The 26,265-nt window shown below is 38.0% G+C and overlaps 3 protein-coding genes across 4 annotated transcripts in view; 1 reads left to right on the forward strand and 2 right to left on the reverse strand.

Moving 5' to 3' along the window:
• The first annotated feature begins 212 nt into the window (after positions 1-212).
• On the forward strand, positions 213-4,736 carry LOC107737277 (glycoprotein integral membrane protein 1-like). The gene is made up of 8 exons (XM_016548744.1): positions 213-342; positions 635-697; positions 815-914; positions 2,028-2,185; positions 2,374-2,533; positions 2,635-2,840; positions 3,471-3,634; positions 3,801-4,736. The coding sequence occupies exons 1-8, from the start codon at positions 253-255 to the stop codon at positions 3,910-3,912; spliced, it is 1,053 nt and encodes a 350-aa protein (XP_016404230.1). The 5' UTR covers positions 213-252; the 3' UTR covers positions 3,913-4,736.
• On the reverse strand, positions 3,970-12,833 carry LOC107737259 (katanin p60 ATPase-containing subunit A1-like). Of its 2 annotated transcripts, none has more exons than XM_016548729.1 (11): positions 12,633-12,833; positions 12,200-12,362; positions 11,954-12,096; positions 9,753-9,924; positions 8,894-9,009; positions 8,671-8,776; positions 7,929-8,087; positions 7,691-7,817; positions 6,732-6,863; positions 5,767-5,893; positions 3,970-5,676 (listed from the first exon to the last, which is right to left on the reverse strand). In XM_016548729.1, exons 2-11 carry the CDS (start codon positions 12,359-12,361, stop codon positions 5,478-5,480), a joined length of 1,443 nt encoding a protein of 480 aa, XP_016404215.1. In that variant the 5' UTR covers position 12,362; positions 12,633-12,833; the 3' UTR covers positions 3,970-5,477. The 2 variants fall into 2 exon arrangements, with proteins under 2 accessions (XP_016404215.1, XP_016404221.1); XM_016548735.1 differs by having other exon boundaries at positions 12,200-12,365.
• Positions 12,834-14,870: 2,037 nt separating this feature from the next.
• The window catches only part of LOC107737285 (midasin-like), a 56,023-nt gene continuing 44,628 nt past the window's right edge, over positions 14,871-26,265 (reverse strand). Inside the window, exons 74-101 of the mRNA XM_016548752.1 lie at positions 25,895-26,048; positions 25,508-25,654; positions 25,160-25,286; positions 24,971-25,076; positions 24,733-24,848; positions 23,807-24,226; positions 23,360-23,583; positions 22,914-23,051; positions 22,602-22,780; positions 22,347-22,508; positions 21,987-22,124; positions 21,634-21,772; positions 21,190-21,494; positions 20,940-21,075; positions 20,018-20,331; positions 19,764-19,919; positions 19,216-19,317; positions 18,825-19,023; positions 18,455-18,616; positions 18,215-18,372; positions 17,827-17,916; positions 17,574-17,689; positions 17,302-17,476; positions 16,346-16,419; positions 16,115-16,229; positions 15,867-15,933; positions 15,611-15,753; positions 14,871-15,273 (exon numbers count right to left, since the gene is read on the reverse strand). Coding sequence (XP_016404238.1) covers positions 15,088-15,273; positions 15,611-15,753; positions 15,867-15,933; positions 16,115-16,229; positions 16,346-16,419; positions 17,302-17,476; positions 17,574-17,689; positions 17,827-17,916; positions 18,215-18,372; positions 18,455-18,616; positions 18,825-19,023; positions 19,216-19,317; positions 19,764-19,919; positions 20,018-20,331; positions 20,940-21,075; positions 21,190-21,494; positions 21,634-21,772; positions 21,987-22,124; positions 22,347-22,508; positions 22,602-22,780; positions 22,914-23,051; positions 23,360-23,583; positions 23,807-24,226; positions 24,733-24,848; positions 24,971-25,076; positions 25,160-25,286; positions 25,508-25,654; positions 25,895-26,048 — 4,548 coding nt within the window. The 3' untranslated portion in view covers positions 14,871-15,087. The remainder of the gene's footprint in view (positions 15,274-15,610; positions 15,754-15,866; positions 15,934-16,114; positions 16,230-16,345; positions 16,420-17,301; positions 17,477-17,573; positions 17,690-17,826; positions 17,917-18,214; positions 18,373-18,454; positions 18,617-18,824; positions 19,024-19,215; positions 19,318-19,763; positions 19,920-20,017; positions 20,332-20,939; positions 21,076-21,189; positions 21,495-21,633; positions 21,773-21,986; positions 22,125-22,346; positions 22,509-22,601; positions 22,781-22,913; positions 23,052-23,359; positions 23,584-23,806; positions 24,227-24,732; positions 24,849-24,970; positions 25,077-25,159; positions 25,287-25,507; positions 25,655-25,894; positions 26,049-26,265) is intronic.

The raw sequence follows: 26,265 nt of genomic DNA on the forward strand, positions 1-26,265 counted from the left end.
TTTAAATAAAAATGAATTGAAATGTAGTAACAAAAATATCACTAAAATATTTCACAAGTGAAAGCGCAAGATGTGAAATCAAGTAACTATTTATATTCATCTGACAAAAAAAGATGTCATTACAAAATGTATGTGGAGCTTCCTGTAGTACTCCTAATATCCAATAGGGGGCATAAGAGTTCTCAATAACGATGCTACGTCAACTCAAATTGGAATGACGCGCACGTATTGTTGATATCTAGCGTGAAAAAAATGGCCTCTACATGGGAAATACATTTAACGGTGGTTTATTTAAGCGTCTTGTGTGTCCTGGCCAATGCACAATCGAAACAAATAACCACGGTGGGTGACATTTAATATATTTTGAGGTAGTTTAATGTCTTTCTGATGCATTCACGTGTAGCAATACAAAGGCTTATCAGATAGCATAGATATCTGCCAATTTAATAGAGATTTGGTTTTTAAAGATGCTTACATCATGGTTTGACACATTTAAGGAAATCGTCGCTTTAACATTCGCGGTTAGTTTACCAAAAGCAGTGTCCATCAGCTTTGAAAACTTCAGCACATGACTGTCAATTCTGGATCCTGTACGCGTTTGTCATTGTGTAACTCGTGTGGTTTGTTTTCACAGGAAACAGTCGTGTTAAATGTGACAGCGGTTAGTGAAACTAACCAGACTAAGTACAGTGTACAGGTAAGACAATCACTCGTGGAATAATTACACGAGTATTTTTGGGAATAGTGCATCACATCCGTATTATGTTTTGTGGAGGAGTGATAATTTAAAATGATTTCTCATCCCTTCTTTCAGATCAATTTAAATCTAGGTCTTTTGGACAATGAAACATTCATTAATGGAGCTCCTCTCAAGCCTTCAGGAGTCACAAGGATGACATGTCCCGCTCTATTGTGTATGAATCTTTGTCTTCCTTCTTTTCTTTTTTTTTTTTTGATTTATTAATTAAACTTATTCCTGTGTTTAACTTCTTGTCAAGAGAAACGGAGATGAACTAACAATGAAACATACTTACTAATCTTAGTTAATGTTAATTTTCACATTTGCTAATGCATAATATTAAGATCAAAAGTTGTATCTGTGAGTCCAAACAGATGATAAAAACATCACAATAATCCACAAGTAATCCACACTCCAGTCCACCAGTTTGTTGTTTATCAGCTTGTGAAGCAAAAATCAGCATGTTTGTAATTCATCAAGACATATTTTTTAACTTCAAACCATTGCTTCCAGCTAAAATATGAATCCTGTATCCATAATATTGCTTTCTTTTCCTGATGGACTGGAGTTGTGTGGATTATTGTGATGTTTTTATCAGCTGTTTGAACTCTGACGCCATTGGTGAGCAAATTATGTAATGTTAAATTTCTACAAAACTTCTGATGAAGAAACAAACTATATCTGGGATGGCTTGAGGTTGAGAAAATTTAAAGGGGTCATATGATGTTGCTAAAAAGAACATTATTTTGTGTATTTGGTGTAATGTAATTTGTTTGTGGTTTAAGGTTCAAAAAACACATTATTTTCCACATACTGTACATTATTGTTTCTCCTCTATGCCCCGCCTTTCTGAAACGCGTTGATTTTTACAAAGCTCATCGGTCTGAAAAAGCGAGGTGTGCTGTGATTGGCCAGCTATCCAGTGCGTTGTGATTGGCCGAATACCTCAAGCAATAAAAGTTACGCCTTCTTTCTTTGCATGAACATTTGGGCGGTGTTATGTAAATCTTCACACATCGTGACGTAGATATGTGGGGACGTGTTAGAACGAGCTGTTTTAGGTAGGCGTGGTTGACTCTTAACTTTTATAAAGAATATCTTTTTGGATTTGAGACTTTAGTCTTTGCAACTTTACAGATCTTCTTTATGCACTAAGAGCTTGTAACACTCCAAAGAGAAAGGAAAAATTGAAATCGCATCATATGACCCCTTTAAATTTTTGGGTGAACTATACCTGTAAGTAACAGCAATTTATTGTAAAATGTTACATTTTTCTTTGTGTTTGCAGTGGATGGTTCTAATGTGAGCTCTAGTAATCTGGCGGATTGGTTGGTCAGCAGTGAGCTGAGGCTGATGGTAAATCAGTCATATGTTCAGAGTGATGCTGGAGAGCAGCTTCTGTTACTCGTCCTGAGTCAAGAGATAATCCAGCTGGCGGATGAAAAGGTTTTAATCGTTACCCTATAAATTATGACTGACAACTGAATTCTTTTTTTATATCTGTTATGTCCTTTATGGAGTAATTCAGTCTTAAACATGGAATGGCAGCTTCAATGCTTTGGAAAAGATCCAAACTCTAGATAGAGGCTGTACACGTGAATGTGATCCAGTGCTTGATGTCGTACGTTTTGTAGGTCCAGCAGCCAGACGCGTGTGAGGTGGAGATCCTGTGGAACCAGAGCTCTGAGGAGATCACACAGGTGACCAATATTTACCCTTCAACAAGAAGCAAGCTCTCGGCCATCCCACGAGAGAGTGACGTCTTGGTGACTAATGTGTCAATTCGTAACACAGGTAAATTTGTGGAGTAAAATGCCTCTTGTTTGTAATCTCCAAAAAATTATTGTGATGCTTTAACTGGAAGGATTTCTATGAATATTTTTCTGTCTTCACAGTTGAAGACCAAGTGCTTACCACCAGCCACTATCTACTCAAACATGCAGAGACCACTCAGGAGGAGATTGCCGCTCCGGGGAAACTCCCTGAAACTCCCTTGCGGATGGACCCTGAAACCCTGTATGAGTCTAGAGAGGAAGAGGAAAGGACTTCAGATTCCTTGCTGCTTGGGCCTCCTCTAAGTGGGTCCATGTCCTCCTACAGTGTAAGTGACTATGTACTGCCACTGTTAACTCTTGGGCCATATTAAATGTATTAAATGTTATTTTTATGTATGTATGTGTGTGTGTGTGTGTGTGTGTGTATATATATATTGGCAGGTAGGCTACTTCACACACGCATCTCTTTGTTGTACAAGTTGTAACTGATGAAAATAACCGTCATTTTTATCGTTCCGGTCAAATATTGCAGCACAAATATTAACATCTTTAATATGTGAATGCTGGCAAATGACCATGGCATAAGCGGGATAATCAACAGCTAGCTGTGCATTAAACGATTGCACCCTCCGCTGCGCGTCGGGTGGTTCTTCGCCTCCACGTCGCGCACACAAATCGTTTAATGCACAGCTAGCCGTTGATTATCCCTTACATGTATATATATATGTATGACAATATTACTGTTTTTACTGTATTTTTTATCAAATAAATTCAGATTTGGTGAGCATGAGAGACCTAAAACATCTTGCTGTCCTCAAACCTTTGAACATGTCTATAATTGAGAATAAAAATATTATAAAATTTTTCAAACTAGTCACTCTGGATGACCTTAATTTGTCACATGTTCTGTTTCTCAAGTGTCATGTTCCTCATGTTATGTTATTGTGTTTGGGCAGGTGGCATGTCAGTGGGTCGAGGGCCTGAGAGATAAACTGAGGCGCTTCTGGTCTGATTCTGTCCCGCTCTTCTTCTTGATCATGTGGGTGGTGGTGGTTGGTGTTGCAGGTTCAGCTGTCATCATTAAGATCCTGGATCTTCTGTTCCCATCCTGTGAACACAGGTACAACCTGCACCGACCCGTTACTGGCCTTCTCAACAGGCCCTGTATTAAATGCATGGCCATTTGGTACTGTAAATTTAAACACAGCTGGATTGGCATACAGGGTAGTTTGCTGAATAACAAGTCTAAATAATAATAATACATGTTTCTTTTCTGTCTTTCTTAGGGGATTCTTTCATCTGAATCCAGAGACTCTGATGCCAGATGATGAAAAACAGAGGCTAGTAGATAACATGGATGAAGAAACGACAGAAAAAAGCATTTTGATAGAAAAGTGATGGATGTGTTCTCATCAGTTTGGTTATGTGGCTTTATTTGGTCGTCAATACCAATGATTTCAATGTAGCACTTTAAAAGAAAAAAATATTCCCCAACATTTCCTAATGAAACCGATTTCTATTTTCACATCTGCGTCTGTTTAACAGCATAATTAGCAAATTATTATTTGTATTTTTCCCTACATTGTGAGGTGGAATGGTTAAGGTGCACAAATTTAAATAAGCACAGTCCCTGAAATGTCCCTGCCTATTCCCCACTACAGTGGATGTTTTATGCTAATACTAGGAATTGATATTGCCTCTTGTATGGAAATGACATTGTATCATTACTAACAACTAAAGGGTATAGCACTAAAATGGACAAATAATTCATTAAAGTTAATGTAAAGAACCATCAAAAATTCTTTTCAACTGTCCATTTTATTTAAATGGATTATTTCTTATTTCTCATTGGGGGTCTTTTTAAATGGTCTGTATGAAACTATGTTGCTTAATGTTGTTTAACGTTAATATTCATGTTGCTTCAGATATTGCCTGTTACGCTAAGCATGTATGCCAGCAATACATTTCAACTTCGACCTGCTTTAGATGACTGAAGACTTGTATACTTTGGCCTGAGCAATCTGTCAACGTATTCCTCATTACAATATTTCATTCATTTCAAGCATTGTACTTCAACGTTTTAAACCCTTCAACAGGGTGCTTACAATTCATTGTTGCCCTGTCATTGTCTGTTAATGAAATCAGTAGTTTTCTGTCATTCGGATGCATGTTATGACTTGTTTTTCTTCACAGTTTGTTACATGAGTAAATCCTGCACAAATGAGTTTGTCTTAGTGAGTCTTTTTCAAATAAAAAAAAAAATTTATTCAACAAAATATATAATTTTACAAATTGATCATGGCAATGGAATGTCACTAATGAAAAGAAACCAGTAACCGGTTCTATCGTGTTTATAAAAGTCAAGTGCTAGACACTATTAAGACAATTGTCCAATGCTGGAAACTTTGGCCTTTAGATCAACCACAGTGGCACAAGTGCAGTAAACCAATTAGCTTGCATAGCTTTTCACCTCAAGTAGCATTTGGAGACAACAGAGAAGAGGATTTGCTGGTCTTTGGTCATTGGCAGTGATTTTACAAGACAAAACAAGCAGCCCATTCCTATGTCCACAACCTCAGTAATTGTCTGTACACACTACAGTAAGGCAACACATGGGGCTGTTTGTTATAAGGGCACCAAAACTAGTTTTTCAGACTCCAGCATTCTGGATTTACTGGATAATTAGTGCAGTCTTCATCCTTACAAATTCATTTTAAGGAGAAAACTTAACCTGTATCCAGCTTCTGTAGATGTAAAACCAATTCTACTACTATTAAATTAATTAAACTATTACTATGAATCTGTACTCTCATACATACCTCATGTAAGGCAAGACTTGTCACCCTTTGAATTCAGTTTGGTTCAGGGTGGAAATGCTTTGAGATTTAGTGAATCTGGCACTCAAGTCTTTCAAAGTGCTAACAACGACTGTAAGGAGGAACAATCAAGGTTCTTTGGGATCATCAGCAGGAGCCAAACTCCGCTATCCACTTGTCATATTTTTCTAGGTCAGCAGCAGATACAGACTTGGACACTTTCGTCAGTGCCGTCTCAAAGTCCTCCATTGTGGTGGGCATGTGCATCTCATCTTTTGACAAGTTTCGTATCTCCTCAGGGCTCAAACCCTCAATCCGCCTTCTCATTGCCATTAGGGATGCATCTCTGCAATTATTCAAAAACAACAAATCACTTCTAGAATTGTGGCACTTTAAACACTGAAAATAATTTCAGGTTCCACACAAAGGGCTGTACCTGCAAACGTTGGTGATGTCAGCACCAGAGTATCCCTCCATCTGCTCAGCGATCTTGTCCATGTTGACATCATTGGCCAGCTCCAGCTCCTTCAGACTGATCTTGAGTAACTCCACTCTTCCTTTAGCTACAGTAATACAAATTATGATTTTAAATACTTCCATTATGTTTATATATCTTGAGCTGGGGTGTATTAAAGGTGGGGTAAGCGATTTCTGGTAGCCAATGTTGACATTTGAAATCACCAAAACAAACACGCCCCAACCCCAAAAGGGTATCGCCCCTATTTTGATAGCTACGCCCCACATATACGTACGCAACCCAGGTAACGATTAGTTCTGTGAAACAAAATGCCCCACACATACGTACGCAACCCAGGTAACGATTAGTTCTGTGAAACAAAGCAAAACCAATGTTACACCGTGTCTACACCGGACGCGAGTGGCGCGGCACGACAAAATACTATTAGAACTCATTATAATCAGTGATACTGTCTACACCATAGATACATATATATATACATATCTATGGTCTACACTGGAAGCGGCGCGGCACGACAAATCCCTGACAGAAAACTGCTGCTGCACTCTATTTATGACGTATTGACACAAATTTCAAATGATTTTCAACGGGCTCCTTGAGTTCTCTCCAGCGCTGGAAAGCTGATCCGATATTTTCACGGGTCCTACTTCTTGCCTTATTGCAATAAGCCCTCTTTTGTTCCTTATCCGCCATCTCTATCTTTCTGTCACTCGGCTCGGCTAATGTCCGTCCTGTGCACTGAACCCTCTCTCCTCCACATCATGAGTAGACACGCCCCTTACTGCTGATTGGCTACAAGTTTGTTTTGCTACTTGGCCCGAATCAGTTTTCTAAGCGTCTTTGAAAAATCGCTTACCCCACCTTTAAGCTGATGGCACTTAATACAGTATGATGGGTGATGGATTCTGGGTAATTCTGAATACCTGAGGGCAGTGGGATGTAAATTCTCTTCTCTAGTCTGCGTCTCAGAGCTTCATCGATGTCCCATGGGAAGTTGGTGGCTGCCAGAACCATGACCATTTTTGAAGGGTCATTTTCAGACGTCCCACCAACACCTGGAAAATACAAAAGATGTGACTAATGGCGCTTTTCCACTGCGTGGTACGACTCGGCTCGGTACGGCACAGCACGGTTTGCGTTTCCACTGCAGTTCAGTACCGCTTTAGAGTGGGCGGATTATTCACATGTCGTTATGTAAAAAGGTGCGCTCGTTCAAAACGGTTGCGTTCGATCCTTTGCTGGCTGTGCTGATTTAAATCTAGCGGTTCTTTTGTGTTTGTGTCGCAAGTTCAGTGACGCAGGTAGTGATGATTCTCTCCGGCCAATCCGTGATCAGCAGAGTTTACACGTCACGTTTTGGTAATGGTACGGTTCACTTGGAACCCCAACCGAAGTGGTACTAAAAAAAGTACCAGGTACCAGGTACTGTACCCAGTGGAAAACCCCCCAAAAGTGAATCGTACCGAGCCGTACCATGCAGTGGAAAAGTGACATTAGTGATTTTTTTTTCAGAGCAGCTTGACATTAATGAACAGGAAAATCATTTTAATGTTGTAAAATTCATCAAATTGTGAAAAAAAAAAATTCAGCAGTAAAGCAACTCTACAGAAGATTAAACAGCTCAATTGAGTTCAAAGTTAATCAATTATGAAATTTTCAAATAAGCAGCTCTACAGAAGGCAATAGTATTTATTCAGCTTAAATCAGTTTGATGTTGATTCAATTCAGTTCAAAAACAGTGTCAATGTTGCAAAGTTAGTTTCATTATCCAGCTCAATTCAAATTTTCTTCTCATCCGATAGTGTCTGTGCAGTTAAATTGATAATATTACTGAACATTAATAACGTTTAAAGCCATAGCTACAGTTTGTATGAAGCAGTACCATCCATCTGGACGAGCAGTTCAGCTTTGACACGTCTGCTGGCTTCATGTTCTTCAGAGTTTCCTCTACGGCTACATATGGAGTCTATCTCATCAATGAAGATGGTGGTGGGGGCATAAAAGCGTGCCTGTATAAACATGCAAACACACATACATGTATGTATGGTAATAAAACAGAAAGCAAGTTTGGCTACCATTTTCCATGTATTAACGTGGGGTAAAGCAGAAAGTGATTTTACCATTTCAAATAGCAGCCGCACAAGTTTTTCAGACTCTCCTCTGTATTTGGAGGTGAGGGTGGAGGAGGACACGTTAAAGAAGGTGGTTCGGCACTCAGTGGCGACAGCTTTGGCCAGCAAAGTCTTTCCTGTGCCTGGTGGCCCCACCATCAACACTCCCTAAAATCATATGCGAGTTGAGTTATTGTGTAAATGAGAAATATTAGTATATAATGCAGTGAAGATCACCCTGAAAGTGGATGGTAACACAATGAAAGTATGTTACACTGCAGTTAATTAATACTGTCCCCAAAAACAATTACAATACCCTGTAAAAGCTTTTTTTTAAAGAAATTAATATTTTTATTTCGCAAAGACACATTAAATTGATCAAAAGTGACAGTAAAGACATTTATAATGTTAAAAAAGATTTCTATTTCAGAGAAATGCTGTTCTTTTGAAATGTCAGTTTATCAAAGAATCCTGAGAACGTCATCAAAAAAAAAAACATCTGAAAAAAATGTATCATGGTTTCTTTCTTTGCCATTACTGACATAAATGACATTTTACAATTTATATAAAAAGATTGTTACTATTACTAATATTACTAATACTACTAATATTGGTGTTTTTACTGTATTTCTGATTAAATAAAAGAAGCCTTGGAGAGCATTTGCATGCAAGGAATTTTATTTATCTGAAAGATTTGGGATGGGGCTTTTTAAAATCCATAAAAGCATATGTGATTTTCTCTTGTTCATACCTTCCATGGGCGTCTTATGCCTTTAAAGAACTCAGGCATCCACATGGGCAGAACCACGGCTTCCTTCAAAAGCTTCTTGGCCTCCACAAGGTCAGCAATGTCATCCCTATATTAAAAATTATGCATTTTTATTATGCACATATTAAAAAGCGGATATTTGAAAAAATAAATGAGAAATGAAAGCACTTCTGGAGGAAAGTGAGATGACAGCAGATGAACACACCATGTGACATTGGGGTTTTGGGAGATGATGTCTCTCTCCAGAGTTTCAATCAGATCTTTGTCCTCTCCTCCTCTGTCAAACCTCTTCACCTCCATCTCCACACCCTCTGCTTTGTTCTACAGAGGGAAGAGTGTTTTGTCAAATCTTTTTTAAAATTATTTCTTAGCCAAAAGGTTCTGACAGGCTTTCCAGCTAAATTAGAGACTGTTGCAAATGTCTTTGCAAAAATGGTAAAAATCAAACTTCAGATTGAGAAGACTTCAACCAAAATGAGCTGCAAATACAGCAAGTTCTGTTATTTCAATCTTTGGACAAAACCAATGTGCTTATAGTCAAGTGTACAAAGGAAACACTTGCATGATTTTCCTTAACTCTTTCTGAACTGTTTGCAAACCTCTTCACCTCCGTCTCCACACCCTCTGCTTTGTTCTACAGAGGGAAGAGTGTTTTGTCAAATCTTTTTTTAAATTATTTCTTAGCCAAAAGGTTCTGACAGGCTTTCCAGCTAAATTAGAGACTGTTGCAAATGTCTTTGCAAAAATGGTAAAAATCAAACTTCAGATTGAGAAGACTTCAACCAAAATGAGCTGCAAATACAGCAAGTTCTGTTATTTCAATCTTTGGACAAAACCAATGTGCTTATAGTCAAGTGTACAAAGGAAACACTTGCATGATTTTCCTTAACTCTTTCTGAACTGTTTGCTTTGATGTAAGAAACCAGTATCACAGGTTTATAATGTTAATACAGCGAAAGGCATCTGATCCTTTGAGTAAATATTGTGACTGCAAGCACTTTATGACACAATAGGCCTTGTTCAAACAGCAGACAGAAATAGGAAATGGAGCCACATGTTCTTACCTTATCATCTTTTGGCTTCTTTTCTTTGCCTTTCTGAGGTTTTCCCTTGTCACCGTTGGCAACACGAGGTGAGGGTCGTGGTTGGTTGCGGGGGCCAGCGCTCAATCGGTTCCCGTGGCCTTTGCTTTCTTTATGCGGGCCGGAGGTTTTCCGCACTACACATGGAGACGGCCTGTTCACCAACACACAGACACATACATGTACAGTATACTACATACAATACAGTGTGACTGTGTTGACTCTGAAGGGGGCCTTTAACCATTTGATAATTTTTTTTTTAATATTATTTTTATTACAGTTTTTACAAAATCCAAAACAACCAATAACAATAACTCAGAACAAACAAGAGAAAAATAAATAAATAAATAAATAAAAACAAATAAAAAGAGACCGAGAAAAACAAAGCCTTCATTTAACAACAATCTGTGCGGTATATAAAATGAAAAGCAAAAAATGAGAGAAATAAAGAATAGCGACATACAAAAAATCGTATCCTACAATCTATAAAACAATTTTATTTTGATTTTGCTGAATGGAATGAACTGCCCTTAATTAACATAGCTGTAATTGCTCATTCAAGTGTTACATTATAATCAGATTATGGTTTATATAACAGGCTCAAAAGACCTTTATTAGCCGCAAGGGAGGAATGAAAGAGTATGAGGGGCTGAGAGACGGTGGGACGCCATTCAGATCTTAATCTAATTCACATGACAGGAGTGCTGATGGGGGCTTTAAAACTCAACAACAATTACTAAAGACAGGATTCCCACACAGTGAGGCCAATGCATTTCCAGGACTTTCCAGTTGTTTGAAATACTGGATAAGGTTTCTTAAAACTATTTTAATTCTTATAAAAAAAGGAGATTTTCATACAAGTGAAAACTGTAGTAAGTAAAAATTAAATCTACTTATATATATATATATTTTTTTGACACAAATTTCACGATTCGATTCTTATTCACAAGCTTGCGATTCGATTAGATTCAATATCGATTATTTTGGATATATATCAGGTACAGTACATGCCAAATTTTCTCAAGGAAAAAAACAAAACAACTAATGCTGTAAAATATACATGAGAGTCAGTTGGTACAACATTACTATAATATTGAAGGTTAAAAATAATGAAGTTTTTACAATAATAAAGTTAGTTACATATTAATATTTCTACTTCAATTCGTTTTTTTGAAACAAACATTTAAATGGTGGCTGTCATAAAAACTTTATGGCATATTTATATTCAAACATAAATTAAACATTGAAGAACAGTAAAAAATATAATGAATATGTTATATGGTGCATATATTAAACAAAATGCCCCTCTCTCTACAGTTTATTTTTCTAGCTGATTAATGGGTTTATGGTTACCGAATATGCTTTTTTTTCTGAGGCGCTACAGCGGTCTGTCACTCCACATTAAACGGCGCCAAATCGGCATTTATTGTTTAAATACTGCAATACAATGGACAGAATTTGAAATCTGAGACTTTGTTTCATATTAAAAGTACCAAAGCACAATGCTTATTGCGATATATTGGATGGGAGGTGCGCTTCAATGTTCCGTCCATTAACTGAAAACAGGCTTGAATAATCGATTCTTGGGATTTAAGAATAGATATAATTTCCGTAAAAAATGAGAATCGATTAATATCGAGATATCGATATTTTTTACCCAGCCCTAATTATTATATATTTACTATTTATTACTTTAAAAATGTTACTTTACAAAAAAAAAAAAATCCTGAACGATATCTAACTAATTAAATGAGCATAACTATACATTCAGTATGGAATTTTTCATGATATTTCCAATATTTTTTAAAAATGTTATTATTAATGTCCAATTTTGTAGGAAATAAAAATTGTAAAAGCACTCATGTTTCTAAGTTTTCCATGATCTTCTAAGATTTCCATGACATGACCATAAGAAATTAAGTGAAAAGTGAAAAAAGTTTCAACCAGTTTTGTCTTCTTTACACCAAATCCATCAACTGCCTGATGATGAACATCTAATTGGTCGAAAATCTGAAAAGTCTGATGACTTGCAACACAAAACACCATGTTATAGTCTACTAAACACGCTGCCCTATGCAGAATTCTTACATCAAATGTACTATACACACATGAGTAAAAGAGTTTCTATGACTCTGTGATGAATGTCAGGAGGGTTTAGAATAAAACCAGACACGAACATGTACCTGTGCTCCACGTGAACAGGCATAATGTCATTCTCCAGGCCAAAGCTGCTGGGTTTGGATGGGGTCGACTCCAGCTGGAAGCTCTCAAGTGTTGCCATGATCTCCCGAACTTGCTTAGTTTCCTCATTTATCTCCTGCCAAACCTGGATGAGACAACATGAACACCCAAAGGCCTGTCACAACAAGTGAATAACATTAAATAGTCTGAATCCTACTTTCAGGGAGTGTGAAGTGAGAAACTCTAACCTGCTGCCATTTCTGCTGTAGAGAGGAGTCTCTGACCGAGTAGAGGTATTTTCTGATCTGCTCCAGGACCCCCTGATAACAGACCACCGCAGAGCTGTAGTTCCCCAGCAGGGCGTATTCTCTGGCCAGCTTCACATTCTCATTGATCTCCGCCAAACTCATTCTGCTAGAGTTCAAACACAAAATACAAACAACATTTGTGAACGCAAATGGTGTCAGTTAATAACACTCATATAAACCACATAAACATGGGCGGAAAATTCAACGATGCAACGACTTCCAGACAGTATCCAGAAACAGACGCACAAACGTTTCGGGGACTACCAAGAAAATATGACAGGGAGGCATTAAACATCATGAGCTTACGTCAAAACAAACATTTCAACTGTATATTATAGCAGTGTGTGTATTTATCGAGTTGAATCGTACATACCTGTGAAGTTATCAGTCTTTGAAGTGTGTAAAACTATCCTGAAAGATGTTCGTAAAGGAAAGGCTCAGCATTCAGCAGTTATTACGGATCAAAACTCATGTGTGTGCTGCTTTGGACGAGGATTATTTTGAAATAATTTAGGATCCACACAAACTCACAAGTTCACTTCAGTAGTTCTCTTCTTTGGGAAGAGCACTTAAGATTGTGAAGACGGAAACAAAAGTAAAAATACTTCGCGCCGCTGCATTTCAACATAAAAGTCAATAGCGCGAGAATATCTTTTCAAAATAAAAGTGGAGTATGGAGATACAAAATTCAGTTATATAAAACGAATTAACTAAATATATAAAAAATACATATTAAACTAATAATATCTAATTAAAGAAAACTAATGCAATTAAATTAAAATAATGTAATAAAACAATGTTGTGAACGTAGACAGCAACGTTGCCATTGTAAAAATGGAACACGGCACCAATAATACAAACAAAATTTGTTACATCGTTGTTAAAAGGTTGCCTACATTGAGGCAACGTTGTGGTTGCTGGGTATATGTCTATAAGCTACAATTAACTTTTTAAACAGAGCTGTTTATTTTGTAGTCATAAAACCATAGACTGTATAGAATTAGTACTGCCAATATGAGTTCTATTTGGAGTCAGTTTTTAGAACAGCAGTTTTTGATTTAAGAGTAAAAGATCTGTGATTAACATTAGTTTAATTTTTTTTTCACATTTTGTTTTACAACAAAAATTATAGTCATAACTCCAAGTTAAAGTTTAACTTGGAGCTATGACTATAATTGCTAACAAGTTGCTAAATAAGGACTACTACAACTGCATAAATATACATTCACATGCCTGATAAATGGAACAATTGTATTCCTAATCATGTAGAACCTAACCCTAATAATAAAACCATAGACTGTATAGAATTAGTACTGCCAATGAGTTCTATTTGGAGTCAGTTTTTAGAACAGCAGTTTTTGATTTAAGAGTAAAAGATCTGTGATTAACATTAGTTTAAATTTTTTTTTTCACATTTTGTTTTACAACAAAAATTAGTCATAACTCCAACTTAAAAAGTTTAACTTGGAGCCATGACTATAATTGCTAACAAGTTGCTAAATAAGGACTACTACAACTGCATAAATATACATTCACATGCCTGATAAATGGAACAATTGTATTCCTAATCATGTAGAACCTAACCCTAATAACTACTGCTTCAGAATTAATGTTTGAGGTGATTCACTTTTACTATTCCAGAAATGTTATCCATAGAGGTAAATTTATGTGAAATAGTCATCAAATTTGTAAAAAAAAAAAGTTTTTTAACTTTTTAAAAAAAGTCTTCATCAGCAGCTTTTCATTACAAAAGTCAACCATCAATTCAGACCATAATGAAAACATGTCAAAAATGTTTTATTGTTATTTCCACGGTTATCAGCAAGTATCACATTTCATGAACCAAGATGAGGAAGATGACAGGAGACCATAGACGTATACCAGGTTACTGTTGCATTTGTAATGTGTACATGATGAAACCGTTTGTTTTCTGACCTTGCCTTTTTGACAAAGAATGCACAGACCGTGCAGAAAAATGTGTGTAAAATGTAACGGAATCAAAATACTTCAAAATGAAATGTTTTACTAGATATGTCTAGTAAGAGATGCAGGAATTGCCTACGAGGTTAAATCATCTGTAGGATACAGAACAGTGATTGAAATCACAGACAATTTAGAAGATCTTTCAAAAGTTTTCTTCACTTGCAGAAATTGTGCTTCTGATTGTAAAGAAGAAATAGCCAGTGATTCAGTAGCCAGAATCCTTTCAAATATATAGTGAGGAAGACGAGTCAGTACCAAAGCTTTAATTGAGAACTGTCTAGATGGGAATGTGGGTTTTTGTAAAGGCACATCGTTTTTCTGGGTAATCATAAATGGGTCTGAATGTGATTACTGACATGCAGTTGGACTTTTGTTTTTTTTGCATATGATATTATCAAACATTGGCAGTGCCATTCATACTAAATTTGTCACATTCACATTTACAAACTGGATGCATACAGGACAAGAAAGGGGGTGGGGAATACTATCGGGGTGGAGGTATCTTCAGCCAACATTCAGTCAGTTCAACTGAAGTTTTTCCACACATGGGCATCACATTTCCTTGCAGTTAAAGAAAAAAAAAAAGAAGATGTGCAAAGTTAATTGATGGTAACAACAATGGCAAAAACATTTCTGGTGACTGTGGTGATGAAAAGGATAAACCACTTCAATCAAACTACAAATTCAGTCAAATAAAATGAAGAAAAAGGCACATGTACAGCAGCCTGTCTAATGTCTTTGTGTGTGTGCTGTGTGCACTGATGTTTGGGACGACTAGCAGCAGTGGAACTTCAGTTTTACAGTTGTGTCTTCTGGCCCCTCTTAATTTGCTTCCATGTGGTCCATTACTGGTCTGTGGCGGTGACAAGCTCGAACCACTGTCTCAAAGCATCACTCAGTGTCTCTGGGAGGGCGTTCACATTTCGCAAGATAATGTAGAAGGGGAAGGGGAATTCCTCCATGTAGGACCGAATCTCCGGCAGCTCACCCGGCCCTTTAAATATGGGTACTTTGATATCCAATATGGAATCCTAACATGGAGAGATTCATGTATTAATATACATTAAAATTTATAATGCATATTTATTTCTTGATTTTAATTACATAAGTAATTTCATAATAAATAAAATTCTAATAATTTAAAGATAAATGTTGTTAATGTTTTATTAATGCTAAACAATTTTACTAATGCTAAATCATCTTAAGTAAAAAAATAATAATAAATAAGTATGGGGATCACTTGTATCTTCAAAGTTTTGCATAGATTTAGATGATGTCACAACATAAATGGCAAATTCATTTTTTTGTTTGTTTAGCTAAACCTGCATTGTGAAAACAAAATCCTGTTGAACCAATCGGATTCCTCACCCTGGAGTTTGGGTTATCCAGCACTACAAATATGACAAAGATGTTTGCACTGCGAGCAGCCTGAACAGCAGCTGCGACTCTCTCTTTCCCCTCCAAGAACAAACCGCGACCATCAGATACTATTAGCAGTAACTGAGACGTTTCTGTTAAGAGAAAGAGAGGGAAAAAACAAATCAAAGAAATGCATTAGAACAGAAAGAAAACGACTCATAACTAAGGGCTGCTTTGTTTACATTAATGTGATCAATTATTTTACCGGTGTTTGTCGAGCCAGGGGTCTGCTGTTTGGCTGCCATGAACATATTTGATGAAGTCTCTAAAAACTGAAAGAATAAAAATATTCCAAATGATTTTAATTGGCTGTGGGATAAAATCTGACAGTCACCACATTCCATATTACTTTAAAAATATTACACGATAATATAAATAAATGTAACACAAAACATAAAAATGAATTGAATTACACAAAATCAAGACCATCAGAAAGTCCAGAGAGATATTTACTTGAGCTATTCTGGTCTTTTTCTGCTGGAACTGACAGAGCCGCAGTATTTTTGCTCCTGTTTGGTCATTGAACTGCTGGTGGAAGGGATGGAGCAGCTGGACACTCTCTCCAAAACTACAGAAAATGAATTAAAAGAGAGATAAATTAGTGTGTGTATGCATGAATCTCTGCACCAGTATTTCTGTGCTCACCCATAAGAGTAAAAAAAAAAAAACCTCCACTGAACTCACCTGCACACAGCCACCTGACCCACTTCCAAAAGTGTGAGAGCGTTCACTATGACAGAAACCGACTCAAATGCCAGCTACAGGGACAGAAACAATATCAAATACAATATTTCTTAAAATAAATAAGGTAAAACATCTTTCCATTTTAAGAGGTTCACATTAGGGGTGTCACAATATACCAGTATTGAGAATAACTGTAATAGTTAAAAAATTATATATTGATATTATGTTAAAACAACACATATAATTATTGTAAATCATCCAACACTAGTAACTAATCTGGTTGATGCTCCAACATAGTAGGTGGCAGTATTGAACAAGATTCTTCCCCTGTCCCTCTGGAGGTCTGTGCACGCCCCTGCCATTAATGGTGTATTCTTTTGACCATGATAATAGTGTAGTGAAAATCTGATATTGTAACAGCCCTAGTTTACTTCAATTCAGTAGGTGATATTTAAAGGGTTAGTTCACCCCAAAATGAAAATTCTGTCATTAATTACTCATGATATGTTCATCTTCGGAACACAAATTAAGATATTTTTGATGAATTCTGAGACCTCTCTGACCCTGCATAGACAGCAATGTAATTACCACGATCAAGATCCAGAAACGTAGCAAGGAGATCGGTAAAATAATCCATGTGACATCAGGGGTTCAACCGTCATTTTACGAAGCTATGAGAATACTTTTTGTACGCAAAGAAAACAAAAATAACGACTTTATTCAACAATTCGTCTCCTCCGCGTCACCCTGGTGCCATTTTGGAGACCTTGATCGTGGTAATTACATTGCTGTCTATGGGAGGGTCAGAGAGGTCTCAGAATTCATCAAAAATATCTTAACTTGTGTTCCGAAGATGAACGGAGGTCTTACGGGTTTAGAAGTGAGTAAAGAATGACAGAATGAATTTTTGGGTGAACTAACCCTTTAATATCTAAAGTGATTTGGGGAGACTGTACCTGTTTGGAGTGGTTGTCCACCATACTGGAGGAGTCATCCACAGCCAGGCAGATCTGGTAGTTTCTCTTACTGGGTTTTGTTCTCCTCAGCCAGATCTTATCCTTGCGGAACTGACTGGCGATGTAAGGAATGACCTTGCGCATGTTCAGCCGTTTACCTGTGCGGAAGTCTCCCCTGTTTAGGATCATTAAACAGTGTTAATGGAAAAGTAAAATGTTGAGGAGAACTGAAAGAAAACCCAAATGTTAGATGGGAAGGTAGAGGGATTGACCTGAGTTTGGCAGCCTGCGTGGGCTCCAAGACAAGGCGGAGCTGCTCACAGAGCTGCTGGGACAGAGGAGACGTCAGAGCCTGGTACTGATGCCACAGCACTGCTGCCGCACTCTCCTGAGGGAAATGGAGTAATAAACAAAACAAAAAAAGAACAGATGGCATTAATAAAATAAAAATAAAAAATTACAGTTTCGATATGTGAGGTAAAGAGAAGAAGCTCAGTTGTCATGTGACTGGTGTTATGATGTCACCTCTTCGTGGGATCCTAAAGTCTGTCTCTGCCAGGCCTCCAACTGCAGCTCCATCTCTCTTCTCAGCTCTTCTGGGTTCTTCAGTTGTACCTGATATAACACAAATTGCAGTACAATCTAAATGCCGAATGTAATACAGATGCATTTTCACTAGTGGTATCACTAGCCGTAACACCTTTTCTCCAGGATTTTTTAATGAATAGAAAGTTCAAAAGGACATAATTTATTCGAAATATTTATCTTTTGCAACATTATAGATTTTAGTTTTTTTGTCACTTTTGCTTAATTTTATGCATCCTTGCTGAATTAAAGTATTCATTTCTTTAAAAAAACAAAAACAAACATTACTGACCCCAAACGTTTTTAGAGCAAGCATAAATCAACATACCTTTTGCATGTCCATCAGTAGTTCAGGCACAGTGTGGATGGTGGACTCGTCACTCCTCTCTTTCATCTCTTCTTCATTACTACTCCTCTGTGTCTCTGGCTTCTCCTTTTCTTCCTCATCGGCCTGTTTCTGTGCCTCCATGTCCCCACACTCCAAGCCTTATAGAGAATGGATGGATGTTAAACATGGACACACAGCTTACATGTATGTGTACACAGTTGCTGGATGCTAATATCACACCTTTCTGAGAAGCTTTATTGTCGTTTAGCTTCTCTGGTTTAAGCTCCTGGGCTTCAACCGCTTGCAGGTCCTTTTCTTCCTCCACATCCATTGCAATGTCTTCTTCATCCTCCTCTTCCTGTTTCACACCAGTCGGCTTCTGCTGTTCTGCACTGGCAGCATCTACGAAGAAGTTAGTCAGAGAATGTGACTCAGGTGGTACCTCTTCTGCACACTGTTTACATGGATTGGAACATGTTGCAGGGCAGATTCAAACCCCTTACTCAAATGAGCACACAGCTCAACATTTATAAGTTACAAAATTAAACATTTGGTGTGCATTTTACACAAATGAAAGACAGAAGATACATAATGGTAAATGAGTCCTCACCATATGTCTGAGCATCGTATCGCTCCTCTCCCTGTTTTATGTGCTCATACAAGTCAGATTCCTGTTGTGTGTTGGGCTGAGACTGATCCTGCGTTTTCTCCTCTCTGTTGTCAACAGTACGCAAACGCTTATTCACACGCTCATTATAATCACCCATTGAGCGTTCATTATCTGCCTGTCCAGGTTTGCGTTTGAAGCTCTGGTAAAAAAATAAAAAATAAGAGAGGACATCAGCTATTCTATATTATACACTTTAAAATAAAAACTAGCATCATGCCTTTATGTCGTGATTTGAAAACTGCACCACTCTCAGCAACAAGACAAAATACCACAATTAGATAAATGAGCAAATAATTATCATGTGAAAGCCTGTTATTGCACACACACTGACCTGTGTGTTTCTCTGCCTCTGTTTGCGTGAACTCATCCTGGCCATCAGCTTAGAGTCGTGCCCCTCAGACTGACTGGCATCCGCTGCCCCGCTGCCATCCTCCTGTGGACATGGATCATTAACTGAGCTTAGCTCCAAAATTATTAAAAAAATTATACTGACTAGAGAAATTTCATTTTAAGATTTTAGTAAATAGCCACGACTTCTACAGGCCTGGAAATAAATTTGAATGTTCCCTATTTGTGAAGTATATCTGAGTGAAACGGGACTTCATATTATCTACCAGGAACTGACTGGATTGTTGGATCTTTGTTTGCAAATTACTGCTATCTCATATGACAGGTTGCTGGAATGGAGCGATTATTGTCCCGCTGTTAATGTTTTGGATTAAAAATTAAGAGGGCACATGATTTAAAAAAAAAAGACAGTGTGCACATATAAAAAAATTTTTTTCAAAGAAATGTATATATTTTTTTCCTTTTAGAAATAAAACCTGTTTTTTTTTTAACGCTGACATCTGCAAACATTAAGCCTCTTTTTTTGCGTACCTCCTTTGCCTGGTCTCTCTCTGACGCGGCTCCAGCCAGCTCTACTGCTGTGTCACTCTGAACGTTCTCCTCTCCAGTCTGTCCATCTGACGCATGTTCCTTCCTCTCGGCAGAATCCAACTGTGCTTCATCATCCTCACCCTCATTGTCCTCCTCCTGTGAAATGTCAGATTTAAATTATTATGCAAGTCTTTTCCCTCTGCATGTTTGTATAACTACACATTTCCATAACAAATTACTTTTGAACAACACACCTTTGGTTTTTGGCCTTGATCAGCTGGTATGGACTTGTTCTCTTCTCGCCCTTCTTCTTGTCCTTTGTTTTTCTCCTCCTCCTTATCCTCCTCTTCTTCATTCTCTCCTCTCTCATCTGTTTCAGACTCTTGATTCTCTGATTTTTCTGCTCCTTCCTTCTCTTCTGATTTGTCGTCTTCTCCATGTTCCTCCATCTGACCTTCTTGTTGCTCATCTGTTATCTCATCCCCACCTTCCTCCGATCCATCTTTCTCTCCTTCTTTATTCTCATCCACCTCCATGAGTTTGTCATCTATATCAAACGGATTCTCCTCTGAAACAAAAGGAAACAGTGTGTGAAAAACAAAGCACAAATGAATAATAATTACAGTTAAACTTTTTAATACATGTACACTACCATTCAAAAGTTTGGGATTAATAAGAAAAAAAAAGAAAAAAAATCACTTTACTCTTTTTGGCTAGGATTTATAATACATTTATAATGTTACAAAAGATTTATATTTCAAATGAATGCTGCTCTTTTGAACTTTCTATTAATCAAAGAATCCTGAAAAAATGCATCATGATTCCCACAAAAATATTAAGCAGCACAACCATTTCTTGAGTAGCAAATCAGCATATTAGAATGATTTCTGAAGGATCATGTGACACTGAAGACAAGAGTAATGGCTGCTGAAAATTCACTTTTGCAATCACAGGAATAAATTACATTTTTAGAAATATATTAGAATAAAAAATAGTTGTTTTTAATTGTAATAATATTTTTCAATATTACTGTTTTACTGTATTTTTGATGCAGCCTTGGTGAGCACAACAGACTTATTTCAAAAATATTACAAAATATTACCAACCCTAAAGTTTTGAATGGTAATATCTTCTGTTAGAGAAGAAACTCAGCAGATGCCTGAATATTGAACATACCATCTCCTTCTCCTCCCTCTTCATCCTTGCCATCTTCATCCAGGTTGAGATCATCTGGCAGGTCCATGGCGTCTGGTTCTGCTGCCTTCTCCTGCTTACCGTGGTACGGGTCTACTTCATTTTCATCAAACTCACGCTACAAACACACACACACACATATGAACATGTTGTTAAATATATACCTATTACTATGCTCTCTTCCATTGGGAGACAGTTTTGATATTGAGAGAAAGAATGGTGAAGGACTGACCTCATCCACCTGTTCATGGATTTTCTCCTGTTCTTCCTCATCTCGTGAGTGATCTTTGTCCTGGCTCTTATCTTTGTTTGACTCTCCAGCATCCATGTTGTCATCCTTTGCCACCAGCTCTGACTCTCCCTGATCCATTCCTGGACCAGACTCTTCCTCTTTATCACTGTCAACATCATCCTCATCATCCTCATCATCTCCCCACATTCTCTCGTCCAGAGTATCTGTCTGACCATCACCCAGATCCCCCATCTTCTTATCCAGCTCCTCATCTTCTTCCTTATCAGAGTCTTCTTCATCATCCCCTAAACAGTAGACGAGAGATTAATGTCATCATGCTTTTTCTAATCTTCAAATTCAAGTTAAGTATTGTCCAATTTGCATCTGGTAAAACCATTTTTAGTTCGATCTGTCATCTAATTGAGTAACAGTAAGTGCAGTCACCTGGCTCATGGTCTGTACCGTCATGCATCTTTCCATCAAAGTCATCAGACATCTCAATGGCATTGTCCTCCTCTTTGATGTCCTGTTTGTTTTGCTCCTCCTCCTTCTTGTCCTGACCCTCCTGGAAGGTGTCTTCAACCTGAACAAAGGCAAAGGTTCAGAAATTCAGTTTGACACCAGTCCAGATTTTAAGTTTCAATCAAGTTCAGAATTTCAATTTGAATCCAGTTCAGAATTGAATTTCAACTCCAGTTCAGAATTCAGTTTAACGTAAAATGAAAGTTCAATACCAATTTCAGATAGTTTAAATGTTCAAATGCTTTCTTAACAGCGGTTTACTCATACTAATGTACCTGATCCTCATTCTCGATTTTGTCGCTGACGTCTTTTACTCCTTCACCTTCTCCTATTCCTCCACCCTCATAATCATGGAACTCCGTCGCTCCCTCACCGTCTCCTCCTCCCATCAGCTCCTGGGGCAGACAGAAACCCTGTAGAGTGAAAGCAGAGATAGGGAGAGAAAGAGATGGACAAAAGGACAGAGTAACAAAAATTTAAAAATCAAGACAATTAAATGTATTACAGATAGATATGGGAAAAGTGGTTTTAAAGTCAACTAAATGATAATGTTGCAAACAGCAGCTTTTCAGATTGAGCAATTCTGTCTCAGAAAGGCTCCAGTGACCAGTGAGGGCAAGCAGAAGACAATATACCTTCTGTGCGAGTTCAGTGAAGATGTTAGCGAGGACGGACAGCAGCTTTCCTGTGGTACGGTGAGCTCCCATCAGTACAGCCAGATAATACCTCACCAACTCAGAGTACAGACACAGCATGGGCTCCAAACGCACCACACCCCTACATGCCTCTTTAATTTCCTTCATATAAAAATATTCAATACACATATCCACTGTTATTTTCAGACATAATCTGTTTGCAGATAATACTGTTGATGTTTGTGTGCGACTGACCTGTAGTTGGTGGGGCTGGCAGTCGTCCCTGTGTGATCGAAGTCTCTCTAACAGCTCTGTCACGACTCCATTGACCTCTGGTAATGAGAGGCTGGACACATCTCCACTCAGGTCTTCTTCCAGTAACCTGCTCAAGTGTCCCGGTTTCAAGAGCTCCTCTGCCACCTCTGAGTCACTCTCTAGAGAAGCACACATAAAATGAGCACGCACACACACACACACACACACACACACGTCTGGTCAGCTATCCTTGTGGGGACTCTCCATATCCCCTTAAACATGCTCTATGTAAAAGCCAAGGTGAATTGCCACCTCTCTTGGTTTCTGACTGCTGATCCTCCTGTTTTTCCATCTCCCTCCTCTTAACAAGCATCTGAACCGCACACAGAACCATGTTTATCACTTTCTCCAGCTGCCTGGAGAACTCAACAGAAAATGGATGGGAACGTCCTGCATGCAGAGAAGAAAAAAAAGAAAGGGGTAAATTTAGATCAATATAGACTACACTGATAAATTATAATGCAAGCAAGATGTTACTCTAATGACATTTTAGTAATTTTGTTTTATTTTGTCATTTTATTTTATTTTTTATATTTCTCTAGTTTTTCCATCTATTATTTATATTTTATTTCAGCTTTATTTCAAAAATATTTTTAACAGTGTTAGTTAACAACAACAACAACAATGGTGTCAATGTATTGAAAGAGGAAGTAAGGACAGGACATATCAAAGGTCTGAACACAACTCTGTGCTCTTACGTTTCTGTGACTGTCTGATAGAGAGCAGGTGAGTCTTCCAGGTGGTGAACTCTGTGAGGCAGGTTTCCACCTCCGTCCTTACGCCCTGGAGACCGCAGATGAGGGCAGGCTGGGTATGGAGGACCGGAACACCTTCAGGAATAAAGAGTTGTTCTAGAGCCGGCATCTGACCCACCGCAATGCCCAGCCGGTCCAGAGAGGAACAGCAAAGTGTGAAGTCATCCCTATAAGGAGGAGAAATTTAAATAATTTAAATCTAAAGGGCGGTGGATTTAGACTAGAGTTCAGACTGAGGGGGATGAGGGGCAAATATACAGAAAAATGTATATATTGACTATAAAAATTTCCATGACATTGTTACTGATGACTTGTAGTCACCATTAGAAATTTTCACAACATTTCCACACATCCTGAACAGCTCAAGTGTGATGTGTCTCTCATACTTACCAGCTATGGATAACTCTTTCTGTGGATTCCTGGGCCAATCCATCCAGCTTCTCTTTCAGGTCTTTCACTTCCTTCATTAGGTTCTCCACCTTCTGCTGCACCTCCTTCCAAGCTTGCTCCCCTCGCCGCAGCAAGCATGCCTGTGGCTGGATGTGTGGGGCTAGGGGAGACGGGTGGCTCAGTGTGGCTTGACCCTGCATGACCTCCCCCTCCCTGGCCTCAGCAGGGGCTGCAGAAGAACCTTCAGGACAGCACTGGAGGATCCAAGAGAGCTGCTTGAGAACAACAGAGCAGTGCAGCGCTGAAGACTGAGCCTTGGTGATCCAGTGCTGGAGAGGCTTCTGAGGAGGGAGACCGCTGACATCATCTTCAGAGCAAGGCGTGTCTGACTTGATGCTCTGGATACTGTCAATCAACTTCCTGTTGTTTAAAACGGAAAAGAATCAGAAAACATGAAAACAGAAAATGCATACTGTATTTAAGCGGACCATTCAAAAGTTTGGGGTCGGTAAGATTTTAAGATCTTTATGAAGGTCACCAAATTTGCTTTTTAAAAATAAAAATACAATAAAAACAATAATATTGTGAAATATTATTACAATTTAAAATCTGTTTCAGCAGCCATTACTCCATTATTCAGTGTCACATGATCTTTCATAAATCATTCTAATATGCTGATTTTGTGCTTAAGAAACATTTTTTATTATCAATGTTGAAAACAGTTGTGCTGCTTAATATTTTTTTGTGGAAACTTTGATACATTTCTTTTCAGGATTCTTTGATGAATAGAAAGTTCAAAAGAACAGCATTTATTTGAAATAAAAACCTTTCATAAAATAATAATAATAATTCATCCTTGCTGAATAATTTACTGACCCCAAACTTTTGAATGGTAGTCTATCTAATGCATCTTGAAAGGACAATACCTGAGCTGGACCCAGTGCTCTGTGAGTCCGGCGAGCCTTTGTTTTTGCCTCAGCAAAAGTTTAAACAGGTGAGAAGAGAAACCTCTACATCGTTGTATGTTTCCCAGCCCAAGCTCCTAGTAGGACAGAGCAAGAATTAAAAAAAAATCTATCCCGTATTGCAGCACTCAGAGGACCACAATAAAACTTTAAATCTAAAGCAGACAGTTAATTTTGCTCATCGATTTGAGGCCCTCACCTTAACAGCGCTTTGTAATGCCGTCAGCATGGCATTGCGTCTGGCCCAGGATCGATAGAAATACTTCTCACAGCCTTCCCATGCATCTTTCATCTCCGCAAATAATCTGTGAAAGTTATTTACTATCAAAATCAGGCTGTGACTCTTAGCTCTATGACAGGCACTAGTCTGCAGATGATGGTTACATACGTGTGCTCTGTGCTGTCCTGTGTCTTGACTGCAGACAGGGCTATCTTCATCTCAATGGGCTGCAGACTCAGTGTCTCATCTGGGTCTGCTGTATGACCCCAAGCCAGACCCTTACGGTAGGACAGACCTGGACAGAAACAAAACACTATCAATCTGCTGTCTGCATACACTTCAAGATTGTAGAAAAAGTGATAGATGTTTGAGCACATAAAATAAAATGAACTTTTATTATAAAATGAATGTCTAAAAAATATAATTAAACAATATTTCAATTTTTTTGCATGACCATGAGAATCCTGATTTATACAAATCTATTTTCTAATACCACATGAAATGACTCAGACTGACCAATCTGTGCAAGCATCTTGAAGAGATCAGCTAGCGCTCTCTGTTTCTGCAGAAGGATGTGTTTGACCTCTGACTTTTGCTTCTCCTGCTCCATGCTGCGGTCCACCGTCAGGCTCTGCAGGGCCTGCACATTGGTAATTATCTCGGCTGGAACAATAACAAATTGGAGAAAAAGTTAGGTTTTTCATTCGTGAAAGATTTTCAAAATTCACACATCCTCACATATGCCATTAATAAGCCACAAACATAACCTGGAACATGTTGAGTAAGCTCTACTAGCCTGACTACAGCAAATATGACAGCATAAAATAAATCTAGTTTAATAATATGACAAAATAAACTCCTCTATGAAGTTCTCAGCCTATAAATGAAGGCAAACAGTGCTACCTGTGAACTGATCCAGGTCTTCGGAGAGCTCAGGCAGAGTGGTCTTCTTTACCAGTTGTACACACAACTTTTTCATCTTTCTCGTGAGGACAGGCAGACGGGCTTGGAGAGACGAGGGCTCTTTATCAGATGAGATTTCCTCTGGACCATCAGCCTGATGCATGAAAGCGTTTAAATACAACTTTGTTACAAAAAGACACCATAAGGATAATTATGAGGAGAATAGAGTTGTTCAAATTGCTTTTATCCAAAGCGACTTACAACAATAGAAGCATGTCATATTATTTGCAAAGAAAATGTCTCACTGGCAAAAGAGATACTCCAAAATTGAGTTTGAGATGGAAGTTAAGATAAGTTTAAAATGACAGTTT

Source organism: Sinocyclocheilus rhinocerous, unplaced genomic scaffold (genome assembly GCF_001515625.1).
Source record: "Sinocyclocheilus rhinocerous isolate Xijiao unplaced genomic scaffold, SAMN03320098_v1.1 scaffold1603, whole genome shotgun sequence".
Classification (NCBI taxonomy): Eukaryota; Metazoa; Chordata; class Actinopteri; order Cypriniformes; family Cyprinidae; genus Sinocyclocheilus; species Sinocyclocheilus rhinocerous.